Consider the following 24,903-nt stretch of genomic DNA (forward strand, 5'->3'; position numbering starts at 1 on the left):
CACAAGCCCTGCAAGAGACCCTCTTGAGCCTCCCGAACGCTTAGGCCAATACTTATCCCGGACCTTGGGGAAAGCAGACACCTGAGCCCCCTGAAAGATAAAGGGCTGACCAAGAGACTAGGATGGCAAGCGCTCTCCAACAAAGCTCCCTGGAACTCGCCAGACCCGGAAAAAGACCCAGTCGGTTGCCCTTCCAGTCTCAGGGTGCGGCGGGCGCGCAGCGACGGAGGCCCCAGGACGTCACTGGTCGAGCCTCCACCCCGCCCCCCGCGCGCTTTTCTTTCCCTCCCTTTACAGTGACGCGGCGGCAGCGCTCACTGACACACTCACGCGCGCTCCAGTCCGGCCGCAGGGTCCCCAACATGGCGGCTGTCAAACTCCTTTCGTCCTGGCAGAGGTTCTGCGCCCCCGCCCGCGGCTCTGGGGGCCCGTGGTCAAAGGTAAAAGTGCGGGTGAGGAGGACGCCGGAGGAATGCAGACGAAACCCCTTGTGCTGCCTGCGTTTTCTCCTCTGCGGGCACCGCCCTCCCCAGCCTGGGAGTTGGCATCTGTGGCGCCGTAAGCCGGGCACTGAGATGCTCTGACGCCTTCCTTGCCTCGCGCCTCCTTCGGGTCACCGCCGTCGCTTGGTTCTGCACCTGCTTCCAGGATGGCGCGAGCCGAGGCAACGGAGCGCGCGCGAGGCTGAGAAGGGGCGACAGCCCGGCGCCCTTCTGAGCTCGCGCGTCCTGCGGGCGTGCGTCTCCGCTCCGCGGGCAGCCTCCGGGATGGGGCTCTGGCGGCCGGAATGGGGCGTGAGAGACGCACCAGTTTAAGGAGGGGCAGAGGTGACGGCAGCAGGGGTTTGCGCCCGGCTCTGGGGATCTCGAGGCAGGGGCGCCTCTAGAGGCCCAGAACCCACCGTCGAGTTAGCTAGGTCTCTGCGCGGCTTCATCACCAAGGGGGCGGATGCTTGGCGTGACGGCGGTGGAAGGCCATGCCCCACTTTCTTCTCCCTATATGGCTGTGCCGCCCGCGGCTGTGGGAAAGGGAACCGGGACTGGGACGCTTGCACGGGCGTCTTTCCTGCCAAGCGGAGAAGTCGGTCAAGGTCTGGCCGCTGCCCGTGCGCCGTCTTTGGACGTCACCGTCCCTTCTCCCGAGCCCCCCCAGGAAATCCGGGTTATAGGATTTCCGTTTTCAAAGCCGTTTGAAAACCTTGTCCCGCCTTTACTGCCAACTTTCCCGAGTGGTATCCCGAGGAGCTCTCGTCGCGATTGTTGGTTGATGTGGATTTTTCCCCCCCGTGCTCCTTCTTTGCCTGGAGCCCACGCTCAGGTGGCGTTCCAGTCCGTAGTCCTCGGAGGCGAGTACTGCACCAGAGTGCTAGGGCCAGGACGGTGGCTTACCTCTGCTACTTTGCAATCCCTGGAGCCTCTTTCTTGGAAGGGTAACCGAAAAGTGATGTCTTTACTTAGTAGCATATTGAATAATAAATCTGAGTTTGAAAGCATGCCTTGCACACCTTGCCTACTGACAGAGAACTGTCCTGTCCCGTTGCTCTTCTATTTTTCCCACATCCAATATCTGAGAGCAGTAAGTGCGGAGAGGCCACTAAAAGCCCCGTAGGTAAGTGCTAGGGGATGATTTAGAACTGGAACAGTTTACTCCTAAATGATTCTTAGGAAGCATTTTGATCATTGTAGATAGCTTGGGATGTATAAAGCATTAAAAGGGAACTTGACCTTCAGTTAGGTTGCTGCGGGTACTGAAACGAAGGCAAACCAGGACAGGGAGATACCCTTGGGCCAAGGTCAATAACATTCCCTCTTTTGGTAGTTAGTTATTTACCTCAGTGTAATTTACTCATTTTCCCACCTTTAAGTATATCATTAAACCATTCCCAAGCCCAGCAAATCTCTTCTTAGATAGGGCAGGTACAAATTAATGGGTTTTGCTGTATTTCTTTGAACGTTTCTATCAAGCTTCAAACTCTTACTTTTCAGGTTTGATTATCATGGCTCCAGGGCGTTCTTTCCAGTGTTCCCGCAGGGTTTGGCATTTAGTGCTTTTACTGCTTATCTAGCCCCTAAATTCTCACCTCCTACTTCAGTTAAACTGTAGCACTTGTGTACTTGTTTAACTTTTCAAATGTGTACATTGTCTTCTTCACCAGATGAAAGTTTCTTGTTAGGGACCATACTGTATGCCTATTCTCTATGTTTCGCAACATTTCACCCTACCCTGCCTAGAAGAGACACTCAACACTTGTTTAATACATGGATGAGCCAACCTTGTAAGCAAACTTAAGTAGTAACCTTGAGAATTTTTCTGCTAAACATAACCAACAGGTAAAATGGATAGGTTTTTTGTTTGTTTGTTTGTTTGCTTTTTATGATAGTCAAGTTTCTCAAACTTGAGTGTGCATCAGAATTACCTGCTGCTTTATCAAAGTGATTACTGGGTCCACCCTCATGGTTTCTGATTTAGTAGGTTCTGGGTGAGGCCCCCTAATTTGCATTAAGAAAGTTCCTAGGTGATGTTAATACTATTGGTCTGAGGACTGCACTTTCAGAACCATTGGCATACATTTAGATTAGAATAGGCTCTCTGAAGGTATCTTCCTTCCTCCATGCTATTTTGGAGGAAACATTTAGTACTATTTTCCATTCACTATAGAAAGTTATTACTGGGGAAAAAAATAAAACTACCGTTAACACTTTATCTACCTCTCTTCCTTGAAACTGTCTTTTCCAGATCTTTCTCAAACCCCAGATTCTCCTGAGCTGCAGTCCTTCTAGTATAACTTACTAGTCGACTCCACTTGGAGTTCAGGCTCTTTCTGACCCCAAATGAACCAGCCATAAAATGGCTTTTCCCTCCCTTGTTTTGCATTTTTTCATTATGGTTAACCAGCACCAGTATCCATCCAATGTGTAAGTTTGGAACCATTCTCTCCTGTCCTCCTTTCTCTCCCTCCAGTTGATCACTCGTGTCATGTGTAATAATTTTGTAATTATTTAGTCATTATTATCCTTTGGGAGTTTCATCAGAGCAGGAACTATGCCTCTGTGGTTTTCTTTGATTTAACCCAGCTTCCTCATTATTTACTACATTTATACAAAATAGATATTTTGGAACAAATGGATTGATTCAGGCTTTTAAATGAGAGTTGTGACATCTCTGTTTCAAAAGCTTTGCTGTTCCTTTGTCATTGAAGGATGAAGTTGAAACTCTTTAATGTGGTCTTTAACGCCTTGTCCAACCTGCCTCAGTCTCCATCTCCAGCCTGTTCTTCATGAGCCCCTCTCCATGGGACCTGGTCACGCATGTCCTGAACACACTGAGCCTCTCAGCTCTTTGTACCTTTACTCAGGCAGCTCTCTCTTTCTGGATTCCCCATCCTCATTAGTAATTTAACTCTTGGAGAACCCCTCAAGCTTTCTGAGGTGCCAGGCAGATGCATCAGTCCTTCATTTGTGCTCCTTTAGCGTGCTGGGCCTCGCACCAACGTCGGGAGAGAACATGTACACGTATGTCCCCTCAAAAACAAAGTATGCCACTGCTATAGACAATTGTCATTAACTCCCTGCGAGCACCTCATGATTTACTCATGTCACAAGTGTGTAACTGGTAGTGTTTAGTTTAAGATGAACTTTCCACCTTTGGTAGATTCTGATCCAGTGCGGGATAGCTGAGGGGAAGCAGAGTTTGCCACCCCAAAATATACTTTTTTTAGGATATTGATTATTTTAAACTGGTTATTTTCAAGAAAGGACTCAGGAAAAAACTTTGACCTCCTCCCACCCCAACTGCCTGAAAGAATTTAGATAGAGGAACTGTTTCAAGAAGGGAGCTATTGTCGTAGATAAGTATATTTCAGTATGAACTAGTTTGTGATAGACAGGGAATTAGCAAGGCCAGTTTGATCAAAATCTTCTCTGTGTCTCATCATTAAAGAAGGCTTAGCAAACATTTATTTACCAAACATTTGCTTTTCCATCAACATGTCAATTGCCTTGACTTCCCAAACCACAATCACTACCCTCCCCCTTCTCTTTAGCTCAAGGTGGCATGTAAGCCTCAACTGTCCAATTTTTCCTGGGTTCCCATATTCTTATGGAACCCTCAAATGTACATAATAAATTTGGTCATTTCTTCCTGTTATTCTGTCTCAGGTTAACTTGATTAATAGACCAGCCAGAAGAACTTAGAAGAATAGAAATAAAATTATTTTTCCTCTCCTACGCAGCTAACGCATTTCAACACGTCACTACCTCCTCTTGGCAGTGATGCCATGCTCTTCCTTGCAAAGCTGTAAGTGTGTGTATCTACCCACATATTGCTGACTTTTCCTTCTAATATGGTTCTCTTTACCTTTCTCCACGCCTCTCCTCCCATACCGAAGGGGGCACTATCAATCTTCTGGTGTCCTGATTTATTTATCTCTAAGGTGACAAGGTAAATGTCACCTGGGGGTATAGTTCCATATCATTAAGATAAAATTTATTTTAAAATGAAAAAGCAGTGTGCTTTGTGGTTTTCCCTGAGAGATCTTCAAAATGAAGTGCATTTTCATTAAGTTTTGGAGTGTTGAATGACAAGAGAAAGAAATTTAAGTGAAAGAAGTAATGGTAGAAGTGGTTAGAAGGGAAGGAGACTCTGGACTAGAAAGTCATGACATAAAATTTAGGCTCAACAGTGGAATCATGCCTCAATGGTTAAGTGCAAGAGTTTGAAGTAGAAGACAAAGGGTATTTGTAGACAAAGTTTAACTTAATCTTACGGAGAGGACTTTAAAAGGAGAAATAGGTTACATAGAAAACATTTTACACTAAGAATTTTGATTATTTTTTTACATGTTACTACTGAATCATTATTTTTCTTTTCCAGTAGTAATAGAAACTAGTGGCAACAATAAAATGAAATTTGCAGAAGGTAGGAGAGTGGAAAAACAAAACAAGATACATTAAGTGAAAGTAAAAGATGACCTCGGTGAAAAAAAGATATATTCCCAGAATAAATAGATGTCAAAATTGTACAATTCATTGCTTTTTGTTGTTTTAGGTAACTTCTGCAAACTTGAAAGTTATTTGTTTGTTTGGGTCTTTTCATATCCTTGTTTTAGGATTTAAAATATATTAGAAGTTAGAGGCCAATTTATGAGCAGATTAGAGCTGTGCTTTGAAACCAGTTATCTAAGGGGAAAAGGTAGATATTTTTAGGGACACAATCCCCCGCCTCCCTGCCTAATCTTAGAAGGTGATGGCAGTGCATATCCCTGGATTCCCAGAAGCAGGGAGTGTGGCCCCTTATGCCACACTTGGTTTCTTAACCAATAGATAGCAAATGTTAATATAATAAATAGATAATAAATGAACGCAAATATTGTTAACTGAATGTATGGAAAATGAAAAACAAAAGTTGAGTGCCTGTAAATTTTTCATTATCTTAAGCTCTTCTCACATTCCCTGGAAACATGGGTCACTTTTCTTGCTTTTAACCTTTTGGTTATCTGGGCAAATGTGGAACACTTGGGTCTTTTCTAAAACGCTTCTGAGGTAATTTTGCGGGGGTGGGGTGGGGTGTGAGGGGCAAGTGTCTCAGTAATTTTTGTTTGTAATGGAGACACCAATTATTAGCTTAAGCAAAGCAATGGAATTCCTGCCAAGTCTGTGCTATGTGCTTTTGTTCCTCTTGAATTGGAAAAGCCTTTCTGGGTCTGTAGAAGAAATGAGTTTTCTTCTCACTCCCTCTCTGTGGGACGTGTGTTTCTCAGTCTATGGATAAATCGTTCAGGGCAACCTCACCCCCAGACTACTTAGGTGTAGATGAATTCTTTCATTTTCTTCCCCCTCCTGCTAAGGCCCTGACTCTTCATCTTTAACTCCAGATAATGGCAGCAGACCTCTTCCTGAAAAAAATAGGGCACTCGTAAAGATTTGTTGTATATAAGTCATGAAATAGAAGTAGAATAAGATTGAGGGCTTTTAAAGAACATGGAGAGGAATATATGTGGTAGAAGGATCCTGTGATAGAAAGCCAAAACCTGGGATCTCATCTCGTTTTAACTCGATGTTGGGTAAATTACAAGATCTTTCTAAGCTCCAGAAACTTGATCTGTAAAATGAGTTGGTTGAATCAGATATCTGTGGATTTTTCTTTTTTCTAGGAGGTATCTTCAACTTTATTTTGAGATCTGTCTGGTGGTCTATTTATTCAGGCTCTCAAACTTTTAACTACCAGGATTAAAAATATATTCATGTGTGTATGTGTGTGTTTAAAACAGAATCAAATAAATCCTTGATACCGGAAGATAAGAAAGAGAAGAAAGCCCTTTGCTTTCTGTCTCTGCCTCCACTATTTTCCTTGTTTGGGCAGTGTGCCAGGATATATATATACTGCCCTCCTTGTCTGACTTTGACCAAGGTTGAAATTTAAAGGGACAAAAGTCATCTGTGTAACCTCTACCTCTGCAAATCTCATTTGACTTTCAGTATAGTTCTCTTAAATAGGCTTTTGTACCACTTGGCACTTTTTATAAAAGGAGTTTTTAGAGGACAAAAAGTGATAGAAACTCATTCATGCCATTACCTTGACACTATCAATGTCTCTCTTGGGAGACTGATAGGTAATGGGTGTAAACGTACAACATTATGGACTTGTTAAGGTGGCAGCATATCAGGAGTCATGTGTCATTCTCTCTACTCCCTCTTTTTAGCTTGAATATATGGTGAGAATCAAAGAGAGATTATACGTATTACATGTAATTTATATAATAATAAAGAGATGTTGGGAATCGTGATTAATTGCGTTACAATAGACTCTAATTTTTTCTTGCCCATATTGTGGATGAAGTTTAAAGAGGGAAACAGTTTAAAACTGATTGTGAAAGCTCACTAGATAACAGTAATTCTAGCCATGCCTCCTTTGCAGATAATAGTTTGCTACTTTTCAACAGCATTCGTGAGTTCTAAGCCTCATAGGAAGAATGAGGCTTTTTATGCTGTTCTTGTCCCTTTAGGAGGCATTTCTCTGTCACCCAAGATTGGATCGGGGCCTAACTATTTGTAGAATTTGTAGTATTGGTCATGCTGTCCTAAGTTTCCTCAAGAGCCGTGATCATGTCTTAATACTTACTAGATTGGAATAAATAGCAAAGTAGCTGGCACATAGTAGGTTCTCAATAAGTAGTTGATTGATTGAGTGGAAGGTTAGGTTACTGTCAGAAATTGATGCTTGATGACACCATTATTGGGAATTTGAGTCCTCACATATGGTCTGCCTACTTTTGGGTGGCCACAAATGTCACAGAATTTTCCTTACATAATAGAAGACCTAGTTCACCGGGGGATTCTGGTGATAATCTGTGGCTAGAGTGTGTCCATTCCACTCTTAAGATGAACTAGTTAGTTACAGTCCCACTCTTTCAAAGAGGACATAGTAAAATTATCCTTGTATATGTAAAAATTGAATAAATCGCTATACATGTAAAGTAAAGATGTATCTCCAAATGATTATTCACTTAAAATGTGTTTTAATGTTTTAGGGATATGTTTGCTACTTTTCAACCAGCCTGCATCGCCATACCAAATTTTATACGGATCCAGTGGAAGCTGTGAAAGACATCCCTGATGGTGCAAAGCTCCTGGTTGGTGGTAAGTAATCGTATTGTTTTCCTTTTTATGGTAACACCATTATGTTTTTAGCAAAGCAGAAAAATCACAGTAGCAAAGCTACATAGATTGGAAATGCCAATTATTTTATTGCTTGGTTAGTATTTATTTTATTTCATTTATTACGTATTATATTCTTTTTTATTTTAGTGTCCCCTTCCTGAAAGTTTAGCAAGGTTTAGCATTTTATATTTTTACCTTTTCATTCGTTTTGTGGTTTGTTTTTTTTATTATTTTGAAAAGCTGAACCTTTAAATGGTGATTTCTTATTAGTACAGTAGCTTAAAAAAAATTCCCCAATTTTTTTCTGGGAATTCCATTTAATTTTAAACATTTGCATTGATCTCATCCACCCACACCGAGTATCTCCTTTTGTTATGCCTCCTTTTCTGAGATAGCACATGAGTATCTATCTGTTACTGAGCTTCCCAAGTTCTATTGTTTCTTTTTGCTTGAAATATCTTTTAGAACCACTGTCTCACACTGATTAAATTTGCTGCCTAATTCTTATAAATTTCTTTGGGTCTCTAGGCCTTGGTCACAGGAATAAAGGCTTATTTTTAAGCTGCCCTCTCTTCCTTCCTTCCTTTCCCTTCTTTCCTTCCTTCCATTTTTTTTCCTTCCTTCCTTCCTACAACTGATCAGTCATTGAGTGTCCATTTTAAAACAATACTGTTTGAGGAATTGTGGAAAATGTAAAGAAATGAAAGTCATTGGCCTAGGCTTCCAATTCTGCAGATTATACTCAGGCATATAACACAAACATGCTTGAAAAGGTGACTTTATAAGACTCAAATCATAAAGTAGGGCAGTATGTAGTTGAATGCAAGAAGAACAGTGGGTAGCCATAGTAACACATTGCACTTGGCCTTATACTTATGAATCAAGGATGTGACAGTGATGTCTGGTATTATATATTGGTGTAAAACGTTTGGATACAGCTACTTGTATATGACCATTTATTGAGTTGTTGAGAAATATCTGTGCATTTTGCTTAGTAGGTCTAATAATGTGCTTTGTATATTTTCTTTTTTATTAAAAAGAATAACATGCAGTTCCCTGGAAAAACATTACTCTCTTCACCATTTGTTTATCTTTTTGACTTATTATAGGTTTTGGGTTATGTGGCATTCCAGAGAATCTTATAGGAGCTTTACTAAAGACTGGAGTAAAAGGGCTCACTGCAGTTAGTAACAATGCAGGGTAAGTGCATTTTTAACACAAGTGTTTAATAATACTTTTCCATAATATGTATTTAGTCAAAGTCTATCAATGAAATGAACAACATCTCCATTTACATGAGTAATACTGTACATCAAAAGATAGTGTTTAACAAGTTCAAGAGTGGAGTTACATTTATTCAAATATTTTCAGTCCCATCCTTCATAATCATAAGTAAAGGAAACTTGCATACCTTTATATCTTAATCTAATGTGCTCTTATTTTTCTAAACTTCAAATATATTATTAAAGTTAAATATATATATATATTTATATATATTTCCCCCCCCTTTCTTTGCCTCCCCCCCCACTCCAGTTCAAGACGTTGTTTCTCAGTCTAGTTGTGTAGGACGCAGCTCCCTGGCCCATGCTGGTGTTATGAGCCTTGCGCTCCCCCTGGCTGAGGCAGTCGGTTGCCAGTCTCGTTGGTCGGCCACTCACAGCAGCTCATGGCAGCTCTCGCCGGCTGCCGGCCACTCACGCTCGCCACCAGCCGCTCATGGCAGCACACGGTAGCCCACGGCAGCACACAGTAGCCCGTGGCAGCTTACGCCAACCTCCGGCTGCTCACAGCAGCCCAGCTCCAGGGAGAGCTGTTGTTCACAATCTTAGCTGTAGAGCGTGCAGCTCACTGGCCCATGTGGGAATCGAACGTGAGACTTCGGCATTAGGAGCATGGCGCTTCAACCGCCTGAGCCACCGGGCCGGCCCAAAATATATATTTTTAAATTGAGTCCTGCATTTTAAAATTTAGAGATGTTCCTTTATGTTGTATATTGTAGATCATTATTTATAAAGAAAGGTGGATATCAGTTTGAAATATATGTCAGGTCCTTCCTTTTGGTTATGCCACTACTCTAGATGATATATAAGGTATACCATTAATCATTAAAAATGTTGCTAGTCTTGATAGAAGGAGGAGGCTATGCAGCCAGCACTTAAGACAGTAGGATCGCATATCACAATGGTCGACAATGAGCCATAACATTTTAATAATGAATGGCGTGCACATTAAGATATATTTAGTTATAAAGGAAAAATCTATTTTTACACTAAGTGGTAAATCATCAGCTTTCTTTCAATAATAAAAGACTTTAAAGGTCTTAAAAAAATTCTTAAAATTAACTAAATTGGCAGTTTAGCCTATTATAAATGCAACTTAGAATAAATAGCACAGATTATTTAGGAAACAAAGCTGAGCCTACATTTGTGCTCATTTTTCCTTTGCTGAGTTTATTTATGCTATTATTTTCATCTGGAAGGTTCTCCCACCTCTTCTCTGCATATCTACATCTTTCCCATCTTTCTGAACTCGACTCAGGTTACATATCCTCAAACAAGCCTTATCCAAATACAGAACTTCCTAGCCTTTGTTGATCTTGCCCCTTCCTGAATTCCTTTCTACACTTTTATTTTATTTTATTTTGTGTACTGAATTGTATTTATTCTCTTTGATATGTATTACAGGCCACTGGTTACTTACAGTAGTTTTCTGCTTCCTGCTGTGCTCAGCCTGAGTCTCAGAGTCACTGAATGCTAGAGTAGGAGGGGATTGTAGAGATCATCTGTGCCAGTTCCCTTATTTAAGAGAGGGAACACATCTGTAAATAGAGAAGTTTATTCACGGTCCCTTGATATTTCTTAAACACATCCAGTGCCCTTTGAGCTGACTTTATATTTATCTAAAATGCTGTTGATTATCAGTATGTGTTAGTCTTGCACATGGAAGTGGGCTGCCCTTGGAGTTGTCTAAATCCCCACCTTCAAGAACCGCAGTCTAAAATAATCTTGTCTTGTTGAGATGGCTGCATCTCTGAAGGGCTCAATGGAGAGATCTAGGTCTCCTTGGCTAATTGTAAGCATTCTCCCAAGTTTGGTTATTTTGTCTGGCAAGGGCTAACCACTTCCTGGGGTGTGCACTTGAACGTCTCTGCTCAACTTATGGAAGATTTCACTTGTCGTAGAACTATGTCATAAATTAACCTTATATCTAAATGCAACATTTTCTTTTCAATATTCTTGATGTAATCAGAGTAAATATGAGGTCTGATCAAAAAATATGGTGAATGTTTAAATTACAAAATGTTTATTACAGTAAAAGACACATTCCCATTAATCCCTCTCAAAATACTCCCCCTCACTTCGAACACACTTATCCCATTGTTCTTGCCACTTTCTGAAGCAGTCCTCTTTTGTGAGTGTATTTAGTTGCTCTGTCATGGCTGGCTCCATGTGTTGAATAGATTCAAAATGTTTGCCTTTCATGGTCATTTTTACTGTGGGCAAGAGCCAGAAGACTCTTGGTGCCAGATCCGGGGAATATGGTGGATGAAGACATACCTTATTCAAATAAATAATGTTTTTATTGGACAGAAATTGCTGTACCAAAAGCAATATGTGACACGGAGCCTTTACCCGTTATGATCACAAAATATGGTAAATACTGCTGCCGCATGCCATCCAACGGAAAGGCAGGGATCTTCAATATGGGAAGCGGTGCGTGGGACCTTAGTAACATTGTGACAGATTTAAGCTTGTTTGGTGCAATCAGTTGGGTATGAGCTACGATTGAGAGAAGGTGTGTGTTAAAGTGTGCCGTAAATCATCCTCCGTCATGACAACACTCTATGTCACACATCACTTCTGGTATAAGGCAATTTTTGTCAAATAAAAACATTACAGTGTGTCCTTGTCGGGCGGGAGACCTTGCTCGCTCCGCCATTTGTCGTGCGGGGCAGCCTGCGGGGTCTCTGGTCCCGCTCCCCACATAAGAACGCAGGATATGGTGAGGCCAACAAGGAACACCCACGGAGCCATAGGTAGGGGAGCCATACCACCACGGTCTCACTGGAGGCTGGGCCCACCGGACGCCGACCTGCTGTCCGCTTTTCCGCCAACAGACCGACCAACGACTCTTCTCCACTCTCTCTTCTGTTCCTCTCTCTCTGCTCTCCTCTTCCGCTCTCTTCGGCTCTGCTTGGCTCTGCTCGGCTCCTCGGCAGTCCTCCGTAGTCGCAGCAGTTATACCAGCGGCCAATTGGCTAACTGGTCACAGCCGACGGCCAATCAGCCACAGCCGATGGCCATTCACCACCCGAGCCAGTACCCCTTCACGTGAGGCCGAGAGCCTGTAAACTACTCTCTGGGGCTCTGTCCCCACAGTCCTTATCTACCTTATTCACTGGATCTGGCACCATGTGACTTTGGCTCTTCCCCAAAGTAAAAATGATTCAGGACATCGAGGCAGCCATGAGACCAACCAAAGACACTCACAAAAAAGGACTTCCAGAACTGCTTGAGAAAGTGGCAAGAATGATGAGATAAGTGTGTTCGAAGCGAGGGGGAGTATTTTGAGGGGGATTAATGCCAATGTATCTTTTACTGTAATACATTTTTAAAATTTAAACATTCATCATATTGTTTGATCACACCTCATATAAATTGCATAATTGAGATTTAAGTATGTTTCAAAAGAGAGTAAATAAGAAATACAGTTTGTAAATGGTTGCAGCTTCATTTTTGTTAGAGTTTCATTTTGACAAGAATAGCCAATTAATGATATTTCAGAAAATGAAAAATCAGATTCAGAAAATGAAAAATATTTGCAGAACATTGATATCTTCCATGAAACAATGTTTTGCTTTATATTAATGTATCTCTTTAATGAATTTTTGGATTTAGACTTATTTAACCACTAAAATGTTTGAAACCTAGTTTGTTGTGCTGCATGAAAAATATTAAATCTCTCTTTTATTATGTATGCTAGAAAAATGTTGACTACTAATGGCAAGCAAGATAATCAATTTGAAAGGTCATCAGAATGATAGCAAAGAGCTGCAAGAAGCTTTAATATGTTTCTCTATTACAATTGGTATGTTCCTCATTTGCAGAAGATCACATATGTCTTTCTTTTCTCTTTATATTGTAAGGGCCTTACCTTTTTCATGTTTGTATCATCGGTGTCTCATACGCAGGAAAGACCCCCTTATTATTAGCTACCTAACAAGATTTTTTTGAGGCATAAACACTGTACTCGGTCAGGAAGTAGCCTGGGGTGATCATCTTATGCACTGTTTGGTTGCCATGCCAGGTTCTAGTCCAAAAACAAAGTAAAGAAAAAAGAAAAAAAATACACATGATTTCCAGAGCCAAGATCAACAAATACAGAGAGGTTATCTCCAAACAGAGCCAAGTTCACTTGTTTAATGGGTTGAAAAACTAAACAGAGATCCATGAAAAAGTGGTTAGAAAAATTCCCAAGTCAATGAATGACCAAGTATATTCTGGTTTATGGTAGGGAGCTGTGTGCTTGGAGCGAGTTTCAGGTGTTAAATACTACAGATAGCAAATGGTCTATTTCCACCTTCATGGATTATTTTATTATTATGACTTAATTTAGATAGGGCTCCAGAGCATATCAATGGTACTCTCATGTTGGGTAGTGGAGGAGAGTTTACCAAAGCGACTCTTTTGAAAAGAATGGTGGGGACTGAGGGAGAGCAACCTGAGTACTGAAGAGCCCTGGAGTTAGTAACAAAGGATCGCCAGCCCTAGGGCAGATGGAATGAGGGGAGTAAACTGTTAAGACCAAGAAGAAAGCTTGATGAGGAAGGCTATGCAATGTGCTGCAGCTTGCCAGGGAGAGAGCCAGCAGAATATACATCCTGACGTTGTTCTCTCACCTCTGATCCTCCTGATGGTGCCTTCCATTGATTGAACCCAATCAGAAGCCACAGGGCAAGGGAGCCCCACGATTTAGTCCTCGCCGGTCAGCCATCCCAGTGCAGGCTGGAGGTTGGAGAATGGATCCGGAAGGGCAAATAGAAAATACCCAGCATAAGAACTTGATGACTTTCATTTTTATTAGAGAAGAGCTAGTGAGGAGAAAAGTGACAGTGAGCAATAAATTCATTTGATAGATTTGTTCAGCAAATGTTTTTTTAGTGCCCGCTGTATGTTGCATACGCTTCCAGGTGCTTGGGCTACAACAGTGAACAAGAAGCCAACTGCCCTGCCTTTGGGGACCTTATCTTCCAGCGGGAAGAGGCAGACAAAAAGTATTAAACGTAACAAATAAGTAAGATTTCCAATATGCTAGAAGGTTATAGTGCTATGACAAAAAGAAAAAGAGCAACGAGGACTGGGAATATGAAAGTGGAGAGGCAGGTTTCAGGATAAAATGGGGTGGTCAGGGCCAGACTCATTGAGGTGACAGTTGACCAGAGACTTGGAAGGAAGTGAGGGGGGGTTGAGCCACACGGATATCTGGGGGAAGAATTTCCAAGACAGGGAAAGGCAGTGGAAAGGCCCCCAGCAGGATGGTATGCCTGGTGTGTTGGAGTGGCAGTGAGGACGCCGGCAGAGGTAGAGCAAAAAGGAAGTGGGAGCAGTGAGGTCAGAGACATGAAAGGGCTTCCCACTGCAAGGGGACTTAAAAACCACTCCTGAGACCTTTGCTTTTTCTCTGAATAAGTGAATACCTTTGCAGGGGTTTGAGCAGAGCAGGGACATGATCTGACGCTTTCTTTTATACCAACGAGTATATTTTTGGCTGTCATTTTATGAGTAGATCATAAAACAGGAGTAGAAACAGTTAAGGTTACTTCAGTGTCCATGCAACAGATGGTGTAGGTCACAGGGGAAGTAGAGAGAAATGCTCAGATTCTGGGTAGATTTTGTAGGGAGAGTCAGGGTTTCCCGATAGAGTTGGTGTGGAGAGTGTGAGAAAGAAGTCGAGGATCACCCGGTTAGTTTTGTACTGAAGATCTGTAAGGATGGGGCTGCCATCAGGTGAGATGAGAAGGCTGCAAGTGGAGCTGAGTTTAAGGGAATAGAATTGCTAACATGAAGAGCTGAGGGCCTAGTTAGGTGTTAATTAGGAGCAGGTGAAAAACAAACCCAAATCGGGATTGTGTATAGCAGTGTGTGGAAGAACTGATTTTCCTGCGCGAGAGAGAATCTGTAGTGATTTGGAGCCCTCTAGTGGAAAAATGTATTATTAATCTTCAGGGAGTTCTCCCCCTATGGCAAAAGTATACTCTTGAAAATATTTGCTATTTAGGCTCTAGTTTTCTTTTGAAACAAGTGCAGAGAAATCATGTATTATTTTTTATACTCACGGGCAGTGGGAAATGTTATTAGATTCGGTATTGGAAGGCTTGAACTCAAACAAATTTTGTAGAAAGTTGGCAGTTACCTGTTACTTGGATTACTTTGAGATATTTACTGTATCATGACTACCTGGGGGAGATAGAGGCTTGGAAATGATACATCCTGAGAACAGGAAAGTCAGTTGAGCATGAATAGCCACTCCTGGGCGTGAGGAGTATGAAGATGGAGGGTGGAGTGAAGGTGGGAGAAAATTAGGTTGTCAGGAAAAATGTCCTACGAAGTACCACACATACCACCTTTCCAGGTCAGACAAGTGGATGTCACTTGTGGTCATTAGACTTAACCCCTCTAACCCATTCTCCCACTATATTTCATTGCGAAAGCCAGAATCCTGGAGTGGGTCTGCATCTACATCAGGATGGGCAACGAGTCTTATGAATTCTTTTCCCCAAATATTCCTTGATATATCCTTTCCTCTCCATTCTCATTGCTTCTGCCATAGTTCAGACCCTTATCACTGTTTGTTAGGACTGTTTCAAGCCTCTTAACTGATCTCCCTGCCTTTCCTCTCCAATAAATTGTATACCCTGTTATTTTCTGCTTAAAATTATTCACAGGGTCTCCCATATCCTTCAGGATGAAGTCCTAATTTCTTGGTATGGCTTACAGGCTAGATCACAGCCTGGCCTGCCTTCTGCCTTTCCGGCCTGACTTCTGCTTTCAGTCCGTATTGCGGTCACACTCAACATGTAGTTTCCTGACCCCATCAGACCATTTTATACCTTTGCAAAGCTGCCCATCTGTCTGTTTTTCTCATCACTTCCACACCTCTACTCTCAAAGACTTTTTTTTCCTTACAAGTCTGTTGAAGTGTCACCTTCTGTAAGCTTTTTTCTGCCCTCTTTCTCCTCTCTGACTATTGCGTTCTCAATCTTCATTGTTCTCATTGCACTTCACGCAGATTCATCGCAGCACGCCTCTTCCTCTATTGTAATTAAAGGTTACATATTTTTTTCCTGGAGAATCTCAGAGCTACCAATGGCCCAGGACCTGACATACCAGCCCTAGGGTACAGTAATAACTCAGTAAATGATTGTTAGATCAATGAACCATGCAGATGACACAAGCTCCATGGGGGAAGAACCATCAGGCACTAAAGGAATTAGGAGGGGAGATCATAAGTGAAGACTTCTGTTTCTAGGAGGTACTCAGGCCTTTACCACTGCATTTCTATCTTTCAGAAAACTTTATTGAAGCATAATATAGAGTAACACAGAAAGTGAACATGTCATAGATATATAGTTTGATGGATACCCATGTAACCAACACCCAGATAAAGAAACAGAATATGCCCAGTAACCCAGTAAGGCCTTCCTCGTGCTTCTTCCAGTCAATACTCTCTCACTACCAAGGTTAACCATTGTCCTCACTTCTGATCTTATCTATTAGTTTTGTTTGACTTTGACCTTAACATAAAGGTCAAAGTATGTATTCTTTTTTGTTTTTTTGCTCAACATTTTGTCTGTGAGAGTCATCCATTGTTGCTAGTGGTTGTAGAGCATTCCTTCTCATTGCTGTACATTATTCCATTTTGTGGATACACCACAATTTACGCATATTTTGCTTAGCATGATAATCTCAAAATATATCCATGTTGTTGCAAATGGCAGTATTTCATCTTTTCTTATGGCTGAGTAATATTCCATTGTATATATGTACCATATCTCCTTTATCCAATCATCTATCGAAGGACACTTCAGTTCTTTCCATGTCTTGGCCACTGTGAATAATGCTGCAATGAAAATAGGGGTACATATTCTTTATGGATAAATTTTCTCAAATTTTTGGAGTAGAAACCCAGAAGAGGGATTGCTGGGTCATATGGTAATTCTATTCTTAATTTTTTGAGGAAACTCCATACTGTTTTTTATAGTAGCTGGACCAATTTACATTCCCACCAGCAGTTGTATCAGGGTTCCTTTTTTCCCATAGCCTCTCCAACACTTGTTATTACCTGTCTTATTGATAACAGCCATTCTAACAGATGTGAGGTGGTATCTCATTGTGGTTTTGATTTGAATTTCCCTAATAGCTCGTGAAGTTGAGCATTTTTTCATGTATTTGTTGGCCGTTTGTGTGTCTTCTTGGGAGAAGTGTCTGTTCAGGTCCTCTGCCCATTTTTTAATTGGATTGTTGTTGAGTTGTATGAATTCTTTATATATTTTATGTATCAGCCCCTTATCGGAGGTGTTGTTTGCAAATATCTTCTCCCATTTGGTTGGTTGTCTCTTTGTTTTATTGACGATTTCTTTTGCTGTGCAGAAGCTTTTTAGTTTGATATAGTCCCATTCATTTACTTTTGCTTTTACTTCCCTTGCCTTTAAGGTCAAATTCATAAAATCCTCTGTGAACCCAAGGTCCACTAGTACCTATGCTTTTTTCTATGCAGTTTATTGTTTCAGGTCGCATATTTAGGTCTTTAATCCATTTTGAGTTAATTTTTTGTATGTGGTAACAGATAACGATTTAGTTTCATTCTTCTGCACATGGCTTTCCAATTTTCCCAGCACCATTTATTGAAGAGGCTTTATTTTCTCCATTGTATGTTTTTGGCTTCTTTGTCAAAAGTTATTTGCCCATATATACGAGGTCAGACAATTAAGTTCGCGAACTCATCCTAGAAAAAGTGCTACGGTACATACCTCATTGCTGAATATCACTATAGTCACCTTCAAAGTACTCACCTTGGGAAGCTATGCACTGATGCCAGTGCCTAGTCCACCCTTCAAAGCAATTTTGGAACTCCTTTTCTGAATGGCCATCAGAACTGTCATCGTATTACCCTTGATGTCCTGAATGTCCTCAAAATGTCTTCCTTTCAATATTTCCTTTATTTTTGGATAAAGAAAGAAGTCATTGGGGGCCAGATCAAGTAAGAAGGGAGGGTGTGCCAATACAGTTATTTGTTTACTGGCTAAAATCTCCCTCACAGACAGTGCCGTGTGAGCTGGTGCATTGTCGTGATACAAGAACCATGAATTATTAGTGAAAAGTTCAGGTCGTCTAACTTTTTCATGCAGCCTTTTCAGCACTTGCAAATAGTAAACTTGGTTAACTGTTTGTCCACTTACAAATTCATAATGAACAATCCCTGTGATATCAAAGGTTAGCAACGTTGTTGCAACAAGTTCGCCGCGAAAATTGTCTTACCTTGTATGTGGGTTTATTTCCAGGTTCTCAATCTTTTCCACTGGTATATGTGTCTGTTTTTCTGTCAATGCCATGCTGTTTTGATTATTGTTGCTTTGTAGTTTAAACTGAAGTCAAGGAGTGTGATACCTCTGGCTTTGTTCTTTTTTCTCAGGATTGCTTTAGCTATTTGGGGCCTTTTGTGATTACATACAAATTTGATGACTTTTTATTCTATTTCTTTAAAAAATGCCATAGGGATTTTGATGGAGATTGCATTAAATCTGTATATTGTGTTGGGTAATATGGCCATTTTAACTCTGTTGATTCTTCCAATCTGTTAACACGGAATATCTTTCCATTTCTTTGTGTTTTCTTCAATTTCTTTTAATAATGTCTTGTAGTTTTCAGTGTATAGGTCCTTCACATCCTTTGTTCAGTTTATTCCTAGGTATTTTATTCTTTTTGTTGCAATTGCAAAAGGAATTTTTTTTCCTGAAATTTCATTGTTAATATACAGGAGTGCAATGGATTTTTGTACATCGAGATTTGTATCCTGCAACTTTACTGTACCTGTTTATTGTTTCTAATAGTTTTTAGATGGAATCTTTAAGGTTTTCTATATAAAGAATCATGTCATCTGCAAAAAGTGACAATTTAACTTCTTCATTCCCAATTCAGATGCCTGTTATTTCTTTCTCTTGCCTGATTGCTCTGGCGAGGACTTCCAATACTATGTTGCATAACCGTGGTGAGAGAGGACATCCTGTCTTGTTCCTGATCTTAGAGGAAAAGCTTTCAGTGTTTCAACATTGAGTATGATATTAGCTGAGGGTTTGTCATATATGGCCTTTATTATATTGAGGTACTTCCCTTCTATACCCATTTTATTAAGTATTTTAATCATAAATGAATGTTATATCTTGCCAGATGCTTTTTCTGTATCTATTGATATAATCCTATGATTTTTATCCTTTGTTTTGTTTATATGGTGTATCACATTGATTAATTTGCTTATGTTGAACCATTCTGATGCCCTGGAATGAAGCGCTCTTGATCATGATATATAATCTTTTTGTTGTTGTATTCAGCTTGCTAATATTTTGTTTAGGACTTTTGTGTTTATATTCATCAGAGATATTGGTCTGTATTTTGTGTGTGTGTGTGTGTTATCCTTACCAGGTTTTGGTATCAGGGTAATGTTGGCCTCGTAAAATGAGTTAGGAAGTATCACCTCTTCTTCATTTTTTTGGAAGAGTTTGAGAAAGACGTATTAATTAAGTCCTCTTTGAATGTTTGGAAGAATTCACTGGAGAAGTCATCTGGTTCTGGAGTTTTGCATTTGGGGAGGTTTTGGATGATTGTTTCAATTTCCTTACTGTTGATCGGTCTATTTAGATTTTCCATTCTTCACGATTCAGTCTCAGAAGGTTGTATATTTCCAGGAACTTGTCCATTTCTTCTAAGTTTTTTAATTTGGTTGAATATAGTCTTTCATAGTATTTTTCTGTGATTTTTTGTATTTCTGTGGTATCTGTTGTAATTTCTCCTCTTTAATTTCTGATTTTGTTTGTGTCTTTTCTCTTTTTTGCTCAATGAGTCTAGCCAGGGGTTTGTCAATTTTATTAATCTTGTCAGAACCGCATTTTGTTGCATTGATTTTTTCCCTATTGTCTTTTTGTTCTCTATTTTATTTAATTCTGCTCTAATTTTTATTATTTCCTTCTTTCTGCTGACTTTGGGTTTCATTTGTACTTTTTTTTCTAGTTCTTTAAGATGTAATGTGAGGTGATTTATTTGGGATTTTTCTTGTTTCTTGAGATAGGCCGGTAATGATATAAACTCCCCTCTTACTACCACTTTTGTTGTATCCCAAAAGTTTTCGTATGCTTACTGTCATTCTTATTTGTTTCTAGTATCTTTTGATCTCTCCTTTTAGTTCTTCTTTGACCAAGTTGTTCTTTAGTAGCATGTTGCTTAATTTCCACATATTTTTTTTCCCTGCTTTCTTTTTGCAGTTGATTTCCAATTGCAAAGCATTGTGGTTGGACAGGATGGTTGGTATGATTTCAGTTTCCTTAAATTTGCTGAGGCTAGTTTTGTATACCAACATATGGTTTATCCTTGAGAATGTTCCATGTGCACTGGAGAAGAATGTATAATCTGGTGTTCTGGGATGAAAAGTTCTGTAAATTGACACATTTGGTCTAATGTGTCATTTAAGGCCAATATTTCCTTATTGATTTTCTGTTTGGAAGATCTATCCATAGTTGTCAATGGTCTATTTAGGTCCCCTACTAAAATTCTGGTTTGTCAGTTTATACCCTTAGTTCTATTAGTAGTAACTTTATATATTTTTGGTGCTCCCTAAGTGGGAGCATATTTATTGATTAGTGTTATGTCTTTTTGATGTACTATGTCGTATTATCCCATCAATATGAAATGTCCGTCTTTGTCTCTTGTTACCTTTTTTATCTTGAAATCTGTTTTGTTAGATATAAGTATGGTTTCTTCCGCTATTCTCTGTACACCATTTGCTTGAAGTATCGTTTTACACCCTTTGAGTCTATATCTGTCCTTGCAGCTGAGATGTGTCTCTTGAAGGCAGCATATGATTGGGTTTTGTTTTATATGCTGATCACTCAGGCTGGGGCACAAAGAGTGCTCCTGTAGCCTGAATTCTCCCCTCTCCCGGGACCAGCACTGAGCTCCGTGCTGCATCGGCAGCACTTGTCTCTACTTTTCTCCGTTTCCTCCTCCCCTGTTTGCCCTGATTCTTCCACCTTCAAAGATGTTTTGATGTGTGGATATCTCAGACATGTTTGTGTGTTGAGCATGAAATCCTATGTTGAATTATAGCTATTCAACTTGTTGTAACTTCAAGGGGAGAGATCGGGGCCCTCTCACACTGCCATGCTTCTGACATCACTCTACCATTTCTTTTAAAAATAGTTCTGTACCTTAAGTTCAAATATTCTTTGTTATCTAGTTTTTGTTGTTGTTGTTGTTGTTTTTTAACGTATTTTTGAAACTCTTGAGTGGAAGAGAGGGATAAGGTGACTAAAAATGGAAAAGTATTTATTCAGTTATTAATCTGTCTTGTCATGTTATCTTTGCTTGAAATTTTAGGTGTATTTTGCTTTGAAAAGAATAGAAATAAATGAGAAGCACAAGCTTAGAGACCTTCACCTAATGAAAAAAGCCAACACTACATACACTATTTCTAAGAATAAATCGAACTCCAACATTAACAGAGATACTAAACCATATTATATGTAACTTAACAGATACAACATTATTCTTGCTACCTATAATCATCACTGGTTTGTGATTAATTTCTTGATTTTTTGTTGTTGTTAAACTGTTTAAGTATTTAAGTCTTCTTGAGCAAAATATCTGTGGCATAAGGAAAACGTTTACAATTATTTATAATTTGGGTCTATATTTTAAGAGTCTGTTGTTCTTCCTTTTCTAAATATGAAAATGCCCCCTTTTTAGGACAGAAAGAGTTTCTCCATCCAAACCTTCCTTTGGGGTCAGTGCCGGTTAGGACAGTGGCATTGCCATTGCATTTATGTACGCCTCTAAAGCATTGGCCAAGGACGAATCCATCTCTTTGCTCAGCTTCTAACCCAGTATCACTTTGTAGCAGTGGAAAGAATAAAAGGGGTGGGGTAGAATTCTAGGATTGATGTGGGTTTGAGTACTGGCTGTGTCACTTATTACCCAAGATCTTAGAATAAAAATCACTTAAACATTTTCAGCTTTAATTTTCTCAACTGTAAAATAACAAAAAGATATCCACCTTATAAAGAGCTCTTTGGGTGGTGAGGGACTGAGAGAGAATGTGGGTTAAATGCCTAGTAGAGATAATTCCTTTAATTTAATAAAATTGTATGTTTTTGAATATAAGTGATATCAGCGTTCTACCAGATGTTCCTTTGATTGTAAGCTTCTTGCATTTTCCTTCTAGGACTGACAACTTTGGCTTGGGCCTTTTACTTCAATCCAAGCAGATAAAACGCATGGTTTCTTCGTACGTGGGAGAAAATGCAGAATTTGAACGACAGTACTTAGCTGGTGAATTAGAAGTAGAGCTGACACCTCAGGTAAGGACATTTCTCTGCTTTTCTTTTACAATAGTAACTTATTTTTAAAATTTTATCTTTTTCCCCCTAGAAATTTCTTTGAATAAGAGAAGTAAGGCAGAGAAGATATTATTTTGTCAAACCAAGGAAATTTGTCTGTAGGTTACAGCTACACAGATCTAATATATTCTGCTGCTATGCACTGGAAAATGAGGTATTTCTAAGAAAAATATCTAGGCTACAGGATAAATTTTTAACTTTGGCATTGTAATGTATTTTATACTGGAAGCCTGCAAAAGGACTTGCTGAAATGTTTGAGGATTGTCTTAAAAGTCAATTCCTCTGAATCATAAAATTAGAAATCTGTGAGGAATCTGGTCTTGCTAAGACATTATCAGGAGAGTGAAGCTCTTGGAGAGTAAAAGTAGCTACATCACAGAGTAAGTGCTGGAATCAAAGCCCAGATCTCCAGGGAAATGATGTCATTACAAAGCAAGCAGTTACTGAAATTAATCTAGCAAGTTTCCCACCCATTTTCTATACCATCTTCTAAGTGATGAGTTTTTCATAGAGATATGCAAACTTTATGAAGGCATTTGTGTAAAACAGTGGTCTATGGGTTGGATGTGTTGGTCTTCCATTTTGTCATGGGTGCTGAAACCAAGCCCACTAGTCTGCTTTATTTTTGTCAACAGAAAGTTTTTGTCGCCACTGACTTCACCAAATTGATAATAATGTAATGCAGCAGAATTTTATGAAAAATTTTCAGTAATTAAATTACAGTATGTTTGTCTAGAGTGAACATGCATGGGGGAACTGTTCTTTCTACATGAGGCTTCTCAGTCACATCTTGATTATTCTACAGCGTTGGCACCCAGCCTTATCTAGCATTGCTGTATGCGTGGTATTTAATCTTCATTTAAAGATTTTTTTTTGAAATTAACAAAAGGCATACTGTCTTAGTCTGCTTGTGATATTATTATACCACACACTAGCTGGCTTAAACAATAGAACTTTGTTTCATATTGTTCTGGTGGCTGGGAAGAGCAAGCTCAATGTGTCAGGCTGATTTGATTCTTGATGGTGTAGGGTAGGGGAGAGGAAAGGGAGGGCCTCGGGAAGGGGAGGGGAAGGGCAGGGGGAGAAGGAGAGAATGCACATGCAGGAGAGCACTCAGGGATCTCTTTTTATAAGAACACCAATCCTATTGGACCTCATTTAACCTTAATAACTTCCATAAAGGCCCTATCTCCGAATACAGTCACACTGGGGTTTGGGCGCCAACATACGAGCTTCGAGGGGACATAATTCAGTCCATAACATATACTTTTCTTCTTCACATTATAGGTTGAGGCACATTATCCTTCAGTTTCGGAGCTATTAAAAATTAACCTTTCTAGCTTTGCATTACTCCTTATTTTGTCAGAGGGCATATACATGGGGGAGGAACTTCCTTACTGTTTCCTTTATATTCTGTCTTTAAGTTGAAAGAGGTCATTGTCTCCCTCCCCAGTTTAGTGGCACATAAACAAACACTGGCTCTGATAACTTGTTTTGCAGCCTGAGCGCCAGGAAGAAGTGTTGATGCAGTGCTAGGGATGAGGACTCCCCTTGGGGGTGCCCGCGGAGGGCCTGTCTGCAGAAGTACTTGTTCTAGTTTCAGGTCCTTGCTTAATTGAACATAGAGAAGGACTAAAGCATTCAGGGTGGGTGGACATAAAAAGCAGTTTAAACTAGGGGAATTATTATGGATCGTTGATGATTAAATTTTTATGAATGTTGTTAACTTAAAATACCCACAAAACAAGCAGTCATCTATGTCCATTGGATAGAGAAGAAAAGTAGTTATCCGGAAGATTTTCAGTTATGCCACATGTCCCTCCTTCCCCAGAAAATCCCACCTACTTGAATGACTCAGTGTTTGAAACCCCAAGGATTACTCTCTTCTTCGAGTTTAGTATTTAAAGGCCCCAGTTAAAGTAGAAAATTGTTTTCAGGTTGGGATAATTTTAACACACTGTCATGACTACCTTACTACTGATTAGCCAGTCAGTTATCTAGTACAACCAAGATGTGGCCCAACCTTAACAATAGGTTTCAGTGCTAGGGAGGGTGTCAGGGAATGTTCAGGGCCAGAGTTATTCCCCTGTGGGCAAATTGGGTGAAGAGGCAGTTGGGGGTGAGAGAGAGCTAGGGACATTGGGTCTGAAATCCCTGGCACCTAGGAGGGGATGGAGATGATCAATAGAAGATAAAAAGGAACTGCTTACTGCTGTTTCTACTCTGAAACAAAATTTGAAGTATTCTTGGCTTTTGAAAACCAATTTACTTGTATGTTGTATGCTTTGTCTAACTTTGGATTTTTCCTTAGTTAGATAACATAACACATGAAAAACTTATGAGAATAGTTTAGAATAAATTCTAAATAAGTTTGAACACTTTACATTATTATTATATAATAATCACTTATTGTTACTAAAGATAAGATTCAGGCCATACCTACATATAGCACACAGTAAAACACAAAATTTAATGCTTTTTAATGTATAGTTAAAGTTACACAGTTCAACTTTGAAAATTGATTGAAAAATATTACAAATAGACGGATGTAGAATATGATGTCAAGAAACCAATTGGAGA

General features: G+C 40.0%; 1 protein-coding gene across 1 annotated transcript in view; it reads left to right on the forward strand.

Annotated features, from left to right (window-relative positions):
* The first annotated feature begins 207 nt into the window (after nucleotides 1-207).
* Nucleotides 208-24,903, forward strand: part of OXCT1 (3-oxoacid CoA-transferase 1) — a 115,654-nt gene continuing 90,958 nt past the window's right edge. The window contains exons 1-4 of the mRNA XM_019748541.2: nucleotides 208-440; nucleotides 7,529-7,637; nucleotides 8,768-8,858; nucleotides 22,149-22,284. Of these exons, the coding sequence (XP_019604100.2) occupies nucleotides 363-440; nucleotides 7,529-7,637; nucleotides 8,768-8,858; nucleotides 22,149-22,284 (414 nt within the window). The 5' untranslated portion in view covers nucleotides 208-362. The remainder of the gene's footprint in view (nucleotides 441-7,528; nucleotides 7,638-8,767; nucleotides 8,859-22,148; nucleotides 22,285-24,903) is intronic.

This window comes from Rhinolophus sinicus, linkage group LG03 (genome assembly GCF_036562045.2).
Source record: "Rhinolophus sinicus isolate RSC01 linkage group LG03, ASM3656204v1, whole genome shotgun sequence".
NCBI lineage: Eukaryota > Metazoa > Chordata > Mammalia > Chiroptera > Rhinolophidae > Rhinolophus > Rhinolophus sinicus.